Genomic DNA, 14,659 nt, shown 5'->3' with positions numbered 1-14,659 from the left:
CCAGTTTTGTTATTTCTTTTATTTACCACTTAAATTTACCGTTTTCTTTGTCTGCCTGATTGAGAAGAATTGGGTTTAAAAGTAAACACGTTAATTAAGTGATCTTGTTTAATTTTTCCTGGAAAAGTCATATATTTAGTAAATCATTAAGGTTTTTGTTCAGATACAAATTATCCATTAATGTTTCTTAATGTAACTATGAATTATTCAAGAAGTCTGGGATTGGTTATTAAAATGTCTGATTAGGAATCATCGAAATAATTACTGGGCATCTTAAATAGCTTACTGTGTTGCGAATATATCAGTAGAAAGGCTGATACGGCTCGACTGTCCCCATGTCATAACATCACTTTAGTAGATCAGACTCTGGCATGAGGAAAGAGCAACAAGTATAGTCACAAAAGAAGTGTTACAGTGCTGATATCTGGTAGCTTGGCACACTGAACTTTTTTCCATAGTGCTGAATCACTGTCAGAAAACAGTACAAAGGCCAGGTGCGTCCTCATAGAAGGTAAACATTAACATTTGGCCGATCTAAGACATTGAGAGTGACTACAAAAGACCTTTAATCTTTAAGTGCATTATATCACATCTTTTTTTATTGTCAATTACTCTATTATATATGATTTAGTAGCTATGCAACTTTAATTATTTTGATGCTAATTTTTCAAAAGTTCATACAAAATTAAACGTGATCACTTTGAAACAAATCTTTTCACACTCCAAGCGAATAAAATCAGAAATTAGATGACCACAATTATATTGAACTAATTTCAGATTTGACTTTTGCTTCCAGTAGCTTCCTTCCTTCTAAGCCTTAGACATCAGACTGCTTCCAGATTATTGCTGTTTTATTGTAAGTTGTCTAACTAAATCCATTTTTGTGCTTAAGTCAAATCCTGCACTATTCAACAAAATCTTTCCATCAAATCCCAAACTTTAGAGCTACTAAAAGAGACAAAGCTAAGTAGGAACCTCAGTGGACGTGCGTAAGAACAAAGAGTATCGAGCTACAAACCTACTCTAAAACCTTAGATCGAAGTGTATGCAATTTCTGCAATGCTCTTTCTAACACAGTATATATCTGCCCTAAAATCCTCATGTCTGGCAAAGGTGGAACATCGAGATCTTACCTTGGATGGTCTATTTGAATACATCTGGATCATGTTTTCAGCCCCCTGCTTAACCTTCATTTCAATATTTAGCTGTCTCTTCAGAGCAGTGATTCGACTGCTGAGCGGAGTTAGACACTGCTCCCAGCAACGGGGGTCTGGAGACATTCCAAAATCTGGGGATATTAAAGAACAGAAACTCTGGGTTCTCTAAACTTGTTGACTATTAATCTCGATTCGAAAATAAAAGGAGGTCAAAGAACTTACTGGCCTCCACTGAGCCAGTCACCTTGTTTAATTCATATTTCTATAAATTCAATTGCACGGTATCCAACTTTCAAAATTATGTTTTAGCAGGTGTTGCATTGTTACAGTCATTGACTAAACTACAATGTATGTTCATTATAGGCATTCAGATGGATAGGATCTCATTTAAAAAAAAGAGCAAGGAATTCTTGTGGGAGCTTGCCCGGTATTGTGTTCAACCTACATGACAAAACCGATAAATTAGTCTGTTTTTCCCTATTTATTCCACTTCATCGTACATCAGAGTAAAACATTGTATGGGAAATGTTTAGAGAAGTTGAGGGTGCAAAGCAAGTTTGCTTTCAAATGAAAAAGTGCATACATTTTCCACATAAAAGAGTTTAGATAGTTCTTAGTTCCCCACTGTATTAGTCATCCTTTCATTACTGCTCATTTGAGATAACCCAACAGTAGATTTTTCATGTAGAACGTCCCCTTATGCTTCACCAACCATCATTCTTTTATGATTGGCAGAATGTTTCAGCATAATAGCACAACTCAATTCGACAGGAGGACCATGTAACATTTATAAACCTAAGCTAAGCAGAACAATGGACCAATAATTGTTTTGATTAACGTTTCCAAAACACATTTTTGCAGCATTTTAGGAACCAAGTAAACTCTTACTCATTACTCTTATTGCAGTCATATTGAGCTTACCGCAGATAGATCACAAACTGTCATAGCATAAAACAAAATGAAATAGTGAATAAGCTTTAGAATGGCATGCAGTACCCTCATTGTTACTCACAAATCACTATTGGTAATCATCACTCATATCACTGGTAGCAGTAGTAAAATTGGGTGATTTTGTTTTGCCTTTTTGGACCAAGGTCTGAAAAATATTATCAATACCGTTACAAATTTTATTGAGTAAAGTGTGTATCTAGTGTGTTTTTTAAAAAAACACACAGAAGAACTGCTGCATAGATTGTATAAAGAGTAACAGGGGTTAAAGAACATTTAAAAAAAAAAAGGAGCAAACTATTCAACAAGATCATGGCTGATCTCCCCCAAGCTTCAACTCCTCATTGAAGCCTTTGACTCCCTAAAATTAAAAACACAAACTACCTACTTCCTCTTCAAATGCTTTCAGTGTTCTAGCCTCTACTAGTGCCTGGGGTCCCTTCAAGACATTCAATACCCTCTGAGACAAGAAATTCTTTCACTTTTGGTCTTAAATGAGAATGTCCCTTTATTCCTTCACTATGGCTCCCAGGTTGAAATCCCTTCACTAGTGGAAGCATTTTTCCAATCAAGCCCCTCTCAGAAATTTGTGTATTTTAATAACATTTTATATCATAATAACAAAATATTCACTCCTGTGACGTGGATGACACTGGCTGACCATTTATTGCCTGCTCCAGGTTGCCCTTGAAAAAGGTGATGGTTACCTGCCTCCTCAAACACCTGTCACCCATATGATGTGGGTAGGCCCACATTACAGCTCAAGGAATTCTAGGATTTTGACCCAATGACCCGCATTCTTCTAAACTCTAAATGAATGAAAGCCTAATCTGTTTAGCATTTCTTAAGTCAGGACAATGTCAGAAGTCACACAACACCAGGTTTATTTGAAATCACAAGCTTTTGAAGCATAGCTCTTTGGTGTAGAGAGAGAGAAGCAGGCAGGCACAGAATTTATAGGCAGAGAGATCAAAAGATCACACAAATGGTGTGGCTGGACTGTCAAATAAATCTCTGCAGGTGATCAAGACCATCAGACAGTATGAGTAGTGTCAACAGCTGAATAACAAGTGAAGGAATGACGTATAATCTGATTAAATGAGGTCGGGAGATAATTACAAAAATTAAGAATAAGGTGGTACTGGAGACAAACCAGTGGCTGGAATAACATGATGATAGGTACAACAGTCACATGCTGAGGGTCTAACCAAAGTAATAATTAGTTTGTACAGTCTTGAATTACTTAAGATAGAGAGATCATAATTTAATCAAGGTGGGGGAGTCATATCAGGACAGCAAGGAAGATTTTACAAATACAGAGCAGCACGACGAGGTTACATAAAGCTCAACAGGAACCCAAGTTCGTAGCTGAGGATGTCTTCATGGGTACGGAACTTAGCTATCAGTTTCTGCTTGGTGATTCTGCATTGTTGTGCATCTTGAAGACCGCCTTGGAAGACGCTTACCTGAAGATTAGAGGCTGAACATCTTTGATGGCTGAAATGTTCCCTGACTGGAAGGGAACATTCATGTTACGCAGGGTCCATTCATCCATTGCCATAGTTTTCCTAATATACCATGCCTCAGGGTATCCTTGCTGGCAGCATTTGAGATAGACAACTTTGACCAAGTCACATAAACATCTGCTGTGCACATGGTGGGTGGTGTTCCCATGTGTGATGGTAGTATCCATAACAAAATGATCTGACATGTCTTGCAGAGGCTGCCAAGGCAGGGTTGCATGGTTGATGTTGTCCTGAAGTTTGGGTAGTGTGCTGCAAAAGATGGTCTGTTTAAGGTTTAGTGCTTGTTTGAAGGCAAGAAGTGAAAGTGTGGGGAAGATCTTCACAAGATGCTTTTCATCAATGACATGCTGAAGGCTGCGAAGAGCATGGTGTAGCTTCTCTACTCTGGGGAAGTACTGGACGAAGGGTACTCTGTTGGTCGTATCCTGTGTCTATCCTCCGAGGAGGTCACTGCAGTTTTGCCACTGTTGAATGTTGGAACTGGTGATCGACGAGTTGAGCATTGTATCCCATTCTTATAGTTAGACCCTCAGCATATGACTCTTCTACCTATCATGTTATTCTAGTCATTCGGTTTGTCTCCAACACCACCTTATTTTTATTTTGTTAAAAAAATCTGCCTCATTTAAATTGGATTTAGCTCATTCCTTCACTTGTTATTCAGCTGTTACACCATCTGACAATTTTGATCACCTGCCGAGACTTACAATGCGACACTCTACTCACATCATTTGTATGGCGTTTTGACCTCTCTGCCTATAAAATTCTGTGTCTATGTGCTCTCCCTCATTTCACCTGACAAAAGGCACTACAATCCAAAAGCTGGAGATTTCAAGTAAACCTGCTGGGCTATAACCTAGTCTCGTGTAACTTCAGATGGTGTCCACCCCAGTCCAACACCAGTATCTCCACATCTATCCTGATCCACAGTAATCAGTCTGGCAATACTCTTTGGAGCTGTCTACATTGCCAGGGCATCCTAAATTAAATACAGGTCCCAAAACTGCAGACTGAACTCCAGGTGTGGCCTCACTTCTGCCCTATACAGCTGTAACAACACTTCCCTATTTTTAAAACTCAAAGACCTGGCAACAGGTATGACAGGTCGGCACAACATCAAGGGCCGAAGGGCCAGTACTGTGCTGTAATGTTCTATAGAAATGGCAAAATTTCATTTGCCTGAATCACTTGGTACACCTGTATGCCAATTCAGTGTGTTTTGTGTACAAGAACACCTAGATTCCCTTCACTGCATCTCAAATTTCTACTTAAAATAGTTGTCTGCCTTTTGATTCTTCTTTACAATTGGAAAAGTGCATGATCTCTCACCTTGCTCCATTAAACTCCATCTGCTGAGTTTTTAACGCTCTCTCGACCTATATTCTCTTATTTTGCTTCTTATGCTATTATTGCAACATGCCCTCAAGATGATTTTTGTATTGTCAGCAAATTTAAATATATTACGCTCCTACCCCATCCTTAAATCATCAGCATGAATAATAAACTGTTGAGGTGCTAGGTCCACTAGTTGTCTTCCCAACTCTTGTCTTCTGTGAGTTAACCAATCCTCAAACAATGCTAACGAAAGGCAATAGTAAAGTGGTATTATCCCTAGATTATTAATCCAGAAACTCAGCTAATGCTCTGGGGGCCCAGGTTCAAGTCCTGCCACGCCAGATGGTGGAATCTTAATTCCGTTTTTAAAATTCTGAAAATCAAGAATCTATCAGTGACCATGAAACCAATGTCAACTGTTAGAAAAAAACCATCTGGCTCACTAATGTTCTTCATATCTTCCAGCATAAGTCTTTGTTACAAAATCTCAACAAAGAATGCAACTGGACAGTTGCCCGGCATCAATCAAGACACTGAGAAAGACAACAGCAGAAACAGCCCTGTTGACTCTGCAAAATCCTCCTTACTAACATCTGGATGATGGTGGCAGAACTGGGGAAGCTGTCAAGCAACAGCCTGACATAGTCATATTCATGGAATCATACAGAAAAATCTCAGATACCACCATCACTGGATCAGTTCTGTCTTCCCGGCAAGACAGACCTAGCAGAGGTAGCTCCAGACTGAATGAAGTCTCAAGGTTTTAGGTTAAACGTGGGCAAGGAAACCTTCTGATTACCATGTTCCATCCTCCCTTGGCTGATGAATCAGAATCCCTCCATGTTAAACACTTGGAGGAAGCACTGAGGATGGAAAGGGCACAAGTGCACTCTGGGTGGGGGATTTCAATGTCCACCACCAAGAGTGACTTGGTACCAGCACTACTGAACAAGCAGGTCAGGTCCTAAATGGCAAAGCTGCTAGGTTTGGTCTGCAGCAGGTGGTGAGAGAATCAACAAGGGAGGGAAAAACATATTTGACTTCATCGCTGCCAATGCATCAGATCATGACAGTGAGAGTGACCACCATACAGTGCTTTTGTGGAGATGAAGCCCTCACATTGTGAATAGCCTCCAAAAATGCTGCATGGCATTATCACTGTGCCAAAATGGGATAAACATCAAACAGATCTAGCAACTCAAGACTGGGCATCCATGAAACACTGTGGGCCATTACAGCAGCAGAATTTTTCTGCAGCATAATCTTCACACTAATGGCTTGACATATCCCCCACTCAACCAAAACCACCACACCAGGGGATCGACCCTTGTCCGATGGGCAATGCAGGAGAACATGCCAGGAATAGCATTATGTATACCTAAAAAATGAGGTGTCAACCTGGTGAAGCTACCAAACAGAGCTACTTGCATGCCAAACAGCAAGTGATCCCAAAACCAATGGATCAGATCTAAGCTCTGCAGCCCTGCCATATCCAGTCATGAATGGTGTTGGACAATTAAACAACTCATTGGAGAAGGTGGCTCCACAAGTATCACTGTCCTTGAAGAAAGAAGAGCTCAACACATCAGTGCAACAGATAAAGCTCAAACATTCATGGCACTTCTGGCTGAAGATTGCCAAGTGGATGATCCTCCTCCAAAAGACAAATGCCAGACTTCAGGCAATTTGATTCAGTCCTTGTGATAGGGGAAGATGATGGCCTAGTGATATTATTGCTGGACTGTTAATCGAGATAGATCCAGATAATGGTAACATCTTGGGGACCTGTGTTCAAATCCCCCCTCCCACAGTAGATAGTGAAATTAGAATTCAATAAATGTCTGGAATCAAGAGTCTAATGATGACCAAGAATCTTTTGTCCAGGAAAAATCCATCTGGCTCACTAATATCTTTCAGAGAAGGAAACTCCCAGCCTTAACTGATCTGGCCTACCTGTGAGTCCAGACCACACTGCGGTTTACTCTTAACTTCCCTCTGGGCAATTAGGGATGGACTGTAAATGCTGGCTCAGCCAGTGACACCTTCATTCGTCAGATGAATTTTGAAAAGAAATAAATAAAGTCAAGAAACTGTTAGAGGCATTTAATTCTGCACAGTTTATGGTCCCTAACAATATTTCAGCAGTAGTACTGAAAGTTTGAGCTCCAGAACTTGTTGCTCCTCCAGCCAAGCTGTTCCAGTACAGTTACAACATTGTACCTACCCGACAATGTGGAAAATTGCCCAGGTTTGTCCTGTTTTTTTCTGTACAGGACATATTAAACCCAGCCAATTACCGTTCTCTCAGTCTATCAATCATCTGTAAAAAGTGATCAAACACATTACTGTCAAGCAGCGCCTGCTCGTTAGTACTCAGTTTGTGTTCCCCCAGGGCCACTCAGCTCCTGACCACATTACAGCCTGGGTTCAAACAAGGACAAAAAAGCTGAATTCCAGAGGTAACAGTGAGTGCAACAACCCTTGATATCAAAGCCACATTTGACCGAATGAGGCATCAAGAGCCCTAGCAATACTTGAACTAATGGGTATTGGTGGGCAGACTCTCTTCTGGTTGGAATCATACATGCCACATAGGAAAATATATAGTTATAGCTGTTGGAGCTCAGTCATCTCAGGACTTCTCAGCAGGAGTTCTTCAGGGCAGTGTTGTAGGCACAACCACCTTCCATCAGAAGTGAGGATGTTTACTGATGATCGCAAAACATTCAGCGCCATAGCATCTCCTCAGGTACTAAAGCCAGGTGGGATGCTTTTTGGAGGTTTGGTACAAACTCAATGGGCTGAATGGCCTCTTTCCACACTGTAGGGATTCTACAATTTCATGAAATCACCTTAAAGAACCATATACAAGATAAGTGTTTGCAAACATTTCTCAATTCAACAAAAGCAATTCTTCTACCATCACAGTTACCTAATCTCCAATAAGTCTATCTGGTCATTGGGTTCTTCTTCACAATTAGATACGGTTGGTTCATTTACCGTGTCCTTTTTAAAATTTCCTCTCGCAACATTGCTGCGTATAATTTTCATATACTGTAGGTACTTCCGTCAATTATTCAAGTGAGCTGTGAGATCCTAAAGTCAGCAGTTTTTAACATGGAGAAACAAACTTGGGACTTAAATAGTTAAACCTGCTTGCGTGTGCACTTTTCAGCAAGAGGTTCAAAAAGTGATCAGGAGCAGGAATTCTTGATAATTTTATTTTGCTTCTGGTTCAGGATCTGAGACACTTACTGTGGCATCTTCATTGGCCAAGCTCAAAGTACTTACCACATATATGTAGCAAACTGGGTGATGAATCTAGCCTGTGAACTAGTGAAAGAGTAAAATTTATTTCCCTAGCCCCAGAAAGATCAACAGGTGAATCAAGAAATTATCACTAAGACTGTGGAAAGGAGCTTGAAAAATGAACATTTCAATACTAAGCTACATTCTAATTTTTTTAAAAAAATCAGTTTTTGTAGAGTCATATACCTAATGTTTTAGCTCCACATAAAGGCTTAGGTCTTCTTATCCAACATTCAGCTGCAAGTTGCACTCACCTCCCTGACTGTCCCTGTCTGTGATCATAATTCGTGCATTCAGCTCCTGAAGTTCCCAATGCAGACGTTTCAATTTGCGATTTGAGGTTTTCAAAATGCTTTCCACATGTGCCAGATTTTTCTTATCCGTTGTCACTTTGCGCAAGTTCTCCGTTCCCTCTTTGATTTTTAGCTCCTTTTGTATTTCGCGGCGAATCAGATCTTTTACTTCATCAAGTTTTTGTTGCATATCTGGATCCAAGAGATCAGCTCCCTCTTCCAGGTCCAGCCTCTGGTTGATCAACAGCTGGTAGGAATTGCTCTAGATAAATTAGATGAATGGTTACTTATTTTCATTATGACAGCAGATAAAATTGCAACATTTAGTGATTTACTGCAGCACTTGTAACAACAACAATAGCAGTTGAACTTTGAAATATTCTATTAGCTTTTGACTAAAAAGGCTTGGTTTAATATGGCATCTGGTCAGAAAGACAAAGCTTCTGAAAATGCAACTAAACAACATTAGCCCTGCTTCAAAGACTAGCTAGATTACATGGTCATATCCTGGTTTGTTCTTTCACTAAGTCCTTTCAACATAGACTGGGTATTATCAAGGAAAACAAAGAACTACAAATGCAGGAGATATGAAATGAATTAAAACAGAAATTGCTAGATAAACTCAGCAAGCCTGGCAGCATCTATGGAGAGAATACAGAGTCAATGTTTTACATCCTGTGACCCTTCTTCAGAGCCATACAGAAGTTTGTCCAGCAATTCTTGTTTTTGCTAGTGAGCCAAAGTTGGCAACAAATGGATCAATAATCTACTGTAGATCAAATGCCTTAAAAAGACTCCAAGCTTGATAGCTAACTTTTAATAGCTAAACTGAATTGATTTTAAGTTGTTATCTTGGTCAAATTATTTCAGTTAGAACAAGCCAAGATATTAAAATGTTCCTATTCCCATTTCCTGTGTTTTATGTCACTAAAGTTACTAGTGATAATTCCAATTCATTACATCATTCAGTTGTGGTATGGTTACACTTACCACATTCCCTTCAAAAGTTTTATTAAAAACAAACTGTTCCCAAAAATTAGCCTGCATTAAGTGCTGTATAATTTGAGTCATCTCTTTCAGGAACTGCTCAGTTTTTGCTGGCTTTCTGCATTGCCCCATTTGATTATTCTGACTAACTTTCAAATTAGAACAAAAATCTGAGCTATTTTCCCCAGAGAAAAAAAACAGGAACAAACAAGTGGCTTAAGCCACTTGCTTCCCTGAACATTTAGCCTAAACAGTCACAACATCTCAACCATGGTCTATTAAACATTTTGGAAAGTTTTAATTTCCTCAGGCCTAGTAAGGCATCAGGTGAGTAAAATAAATATATGCATTCCTTCTAAAGAAAGGTCAATGGATCCGAAACATTAATTCTGTTCCTCTCTTCACAGGTGCTGCCAATTCTATAGTGGTATTTCAAATAGTTTGGTACTTGTATTTCTATCACCATTTCCACTATCTTATGATAGAAAGCATTCAACAACCAGTAGATTGCGTTTGAATTGCAGTCACTGTTATAACAAAGAAAACTGGCATGAAAACTGAAAGATCCTATCAACAGTTGCAGAGATGTGGGTAATGCCAAAATAATTTTTCTGGAAAGAAAAGATTGGTTTAGGGATAGATATTTAGCTGCACACAAGGAAACACACAATTCGTTAAGTAAAAGCGTTTACTGGTCATACACATAACCTAAAGGTCAGCACTTCTTGTCAGTCCCAAACAACTAAGCAGCTTGCTTGGCTAGTTTAAGAGGATATTTACTGTGTCCTGCGTCTGGAGTCACATACACAACAGATGAGTGGCAATGGCAAGAATCCTTCCCAACACAATATCAACAATCAATCTTCTATACCAACCAGTAACTTCATAGTCAACATTACCAGTATTTTTTTTCCACTAGCCAAGACACAAATTATTACAGTGCACTCTGAACACTTGTCTGTATATCATTAACTCAGGCCTCAAGATGACTCACCAACATAGTTCAATAACATAGTCACTATTCTACCAAACCAAAATTCTGCTCTGCACAAACAGCTATTTCTTTTACACATGACCACAGTCAGACCTTTGGTGTGAAGTATTAGAAACGCTGGCCCTCCAACAGAGCAGCGATCCCTCAGCCCTCACGCTTCGACAGTGCCCACACCCTCGGCGCTGACCCTCCGCCAGAGGCCGTCGTTTTAGAAAGTTGTACCATGTGTCTCGAATGAAGACTCAAACTCACGACCGACTGATACTGAAATTTGAATGCTGCGTATTTTTAAAAAAATACTGCCCTTGAATAGGACTCTGTCCGGGAGATTCCCTCTTATGGAGTGAGGGAACATCGGGACCGGATTCGCGATTTTTTTTGACTCGTTGAGCTTCACTAGCAATTTTGTTTTGTAACTTTTCCTGACCTGTTTGCAAGTCCCCGCCATCGTGCCTCAGCAACTTTATTTTTTTCCACGGAAAGGATGATGCTGTCTGGTCATTCCTACTCCATTTATTTCCCCTCAGTCAGTTGAGCCGTTAACGGACACGCCGCTTGAAATGTTTTTAAACCCCGCGCGCTCCCGCCTCGGTGCAGCACGCCCCACTCGCTAATTGGACAACTGCTGCCACATGCGACCTGTCAATCACTCATTTCCAACTAATAGAAGGTTGTGGGCGGACCTTCGCGTACGTGATGTCGTTGCAAACCTGCTTTATATTTGAGATAACAAAGTTATGAGGCTGGATGAACACAGCAGGCCAAGCAGCATCTCAGGAGCACAAAAGCTGACGTTTCGGGCCTAGACCCCTCATCAAAGTTGGGGATGGGGAGAGGGAACTGGAATAAATAGGGGGGGAGGCGGACCGCAGATGGGATGCAGTGGGGAAGGCGAGATTTTGAAGCTTGTGAAATCCACATTGATACCATTGGCTGAGGTTGTTTCTCTGATGAAGGCCTCTCTGATGAAGGGTCTAGGCCCGAAACGTCAGCTTTTGTGCTCCTGAGATGCTGCTTGGCCTGCTGTGTTCATCCAGCTCCACACTTTGTTATCTTGATACCATTGGCTGCAGGGTTCCCAAGCGGAATATGAGTTGCTGTTCCTGCAACCTTCAGGTGGCTCCCCAACCCAGCCCAGTTCTTCCCCTCCCCCCCACTGCATCACAAAACCAGTCCAACCTGTCTCTGCCTCCCTAACCTGTTCTTCCTCTCACCCATCCCTTCCTCCCACACCAAGCCGCACCTCCATCTCCTACCTACTAACCTCATCCCACCTCCTTGACCTGTCCATCTTCCCTGGACTGACCTATCCCCTCCCCACTTATACTCTCCTCTCCACCTATCTTGTTTTCTCTCCATCTTCGGTCCGCCTCCCCCTCTCGCCCTATTTATTCCAGTTCCCTCTCCGCAACCCCATCTCTGATGAAGGGTCTAGGCCCGAAACGTCAGCTTTTGTGCTCCTGAGATGCTGCTTGGCCTGCTGTGTTCATCCAGCTTCACACTTTGTTATCTTGGATTCTCCAACATCTGCAGTTCCCATTATCACTGCCTTATATTTGGCGTCACCTGGCTACCCACTCCAGCAGCAAAAGTATCCTTTCTTACGGAAAGCATGAGAGATGCTGTGCTAATAAGAGTAAAAATAAATAATCATGTTGAATATTTGTGAAACATGATACATTTGTTTAGGCTTTTTGTCTTGCGTTAATAAGAACAATTTGCACAATTGAAGTTCTGGTCATATTAGATTTTCTGTAATTCTCTGTTTTTCTAGAACGTATTGTCTTTATCTCAGATTTCCTTGATCAATACATTAGGGGCATTTAAACAGTTCTTGGATAAGCATATGGATGATGATGATGGGATAGTGTAGGGGGATGGGCTTAGATTAGTTCACAGGTCAGCACAACATCGAGGGCCGAAGGGCCTGTTCTGCGCTGTGTTGTTCTATGTTCTAATAGTATTTTTCTTTAGGCAATAAGAACAGAAATTGTTGGAGAAACTCAGCAGGTTTGGCAGTATATGTGAAGAGAGAATCAGACTTAACACTGAGTCCAAAATGACTTCTCCAAAATAAACACAAACTTTCTGAATTAATTTCTGAAGAACAGCCCCGACCCGAAACATCAAGCTTTCCTGCTCCTCTGATGCTGCTTGGCCTCTGTGTTCATCCAGCTTCACACCGTGTTATCACAAACTTTCTGAAGAAGGGTCTAGGCCTGAAACGTCAGCCTTCCTGGTCCTTTGATGCTGCTTGGCCTGCTGTGTTCATCCAGCTCTACATCTTGTTATCTCTTAAACACAAACTGAGTGTTCCACTATCATGAATCAAAATGCCTGACAAAAATACCCCCTCTTTAGTGAGGGACAGTTAATTAAGAGCTACATTGAAAATCAACTGAAATTGAAGATTAAGTAATAAAATTGTGAGCAGCATTCGACATATCCTCAATTCCTGAACTGCGCAATGGTCTCAGAAATCTTAAGCTGGGACACACTGTCCTTCTTTCTTCAGAACAAGCATTCAAAATATGGACCCACTGAACAATTTTGAAACCTCTGTAGTCTTGAGAGGTATTGGTGGGTATTTCACAACTAGAGGTTTGTCAAAAATGGAAGTACTGTTTTCTATATCCTTTCATGGAGTATAGAGGTCACTGACAATCCCTGTATTTGTTAACAATCATTAATTGCCCTTGAAGTGAATGGCTTATTATATCATTCCAGAGAGGTATTAAGCTTAGTAAATTTGCAGATGACACCAAAATTAGTGTTGTAGTGGCGAGCCATGAAGGTTACCTCATGGTACAGCGGGACCTTGATCAGATGGGCAGGTGGGCTGAGGAGTTGCAGATGGAGTTTAACTTAGATAAATGCATTTTGGAAAGGCAAATCAGGGCAGGACTTGTACACTTAATGGTAAGGCACTGGTGAGCATTGCTGACCTGAGTCCTTGTAGTGTAGGTTCATGGTTCCTTGAAAGTAGAGTCATAGGTTGATAGGATAATGGGAAAGGCATTTGGAATGCTTGCCTTTATTGGTTAGTGCATTGAGTGAAGAAGTTGGGAAGTCATGTTGTGGCTATATAGGACATTGGTTAAGCAGCTTTTGGAATACTGCATTTAATTCTGGCCTCCCTGCTATAAGAAGGATGTTGTGAAACTTGAAAAGGTTCAAAAAAAATTTACAAGGATGGTGCCAGGATTGGAAGGTTTGAGCTATAAGGAGAGGCTGAATAGCCTGGGGCTGTAGTCCCTGGAGTGTCAGAGGCTGAGAGTGACCTTATAGAGGATTATAAAATCATGAGGGGCATAGATAAGGTGAACAGCCAAGGTATTTTCCCACGGATAATGGAGTCCAAAACTAGAAAGCATAAGCTTAAGGTGAAAGGGGGAAGATTTAAAAGGGATCTGAGGGGGGACATTTTCACACAGCGGGTGGTGTGTGTATGGAATAAACTGCCCGGAGAAGTGATGGAGTCTGGTACAATTATAACATTTAAAAGGCATTTGGGTGGGTACATGAATAGGAAAGGTTTAGAGGGATATGGGCCAAATGGTGGCAACTGGGATTACATTAATTTAGGATATCTGGTCAGCATGGATGAGTTGGACCAAAGGGTCTGTTTCCACACTGTACAGGTCTATGACTGTACGATTCAACTACTCTGCAGTGTCATATTAGGCCAGAGAAGGTAAAGAGGGCGAATTTCCTTTCCTCAAAGACATTAATGAACCAGATTCGACGGTATTTTTATGGTCACCATTACTGAGGCTGGCTATTAAATCAAATGTATTAATTGAATGATAGATTACGACAGGTGCCATTGTGAGATTGAACACATCCTCAGAGCAAAGGATTACTTTTCCAGTGCTATTACCACAGTGTAACTGTCAATCCCTACCTGCAGTGAAGCTATAGATTCAGATTTCACAGAGGTTTTTCAAGGTGCAGAGAGATATGTTGCAATATATATATTATGAAGAAAAGAAGCACCAAAGAAGGTGTAGAGAGGATTTATAAGGATATTGCTAGAAACATGTGTGCCTAAATATCAGGAAAGGATTGATAGAATACAGAGGGATATACAGAGTACAGAGGAATATAGCA

At 40.7% G+C, this 14,659-nt stretch overlaps 1 protein-coding gene across 1 annotated transcript in view; it reads right to left on the bottom strand.

The window, feature by feature from the left end:
* LOC125465438 (serine/threonine-protein kinase N2-like) overlaps positions 1-11,086 on the bottom strand; it is a 53,682-nt gene extending 42,596 nt beyond the window's left edge. The window contains exons 1-3 of the mRNA XM_048558965.2: positions 10,977-11,086; positions 8,530-8,830; positions 1,134-1,288 (exon numbers count right to left, since the gene is read on the bottom strand). Of these exons, the coding sequence (XP_048414922.2) occupies positions 1,134-1,288; positions 8,530-8,830; positions 10,977-10,997 (477 nt within the window). The 5' untranslated portion in view covers positions 10,998-11,086. The remainder of the gene's footprint in view (positions 1-1,133; positions 1,289-8,529; positions 8,831-10,976) is intronic.
* Positions 11,087-14,659: the final 3,573 nt, after the last annotated feature.

The sequence above is a fragment of the Stegostoma tigrinum genome, chromosome 29, assembly GCF_030684315.1.
Source record: "Stegostoma tigrinum isolate sSteTig4 chromosome 29, sSteTig4.hap1, whole genome shotgun sequence".
Classification (NCBI taxonomy): Eukaryota; Metazoa; Chordata; class Chondrichthyes; order Orectolobiformes; family Stegostomatidae; genus Stegostoma; species Stegostoma tigrinum.
This window is presented reverse-complemented; position numbering and strand designations above follow the sequence as displayed.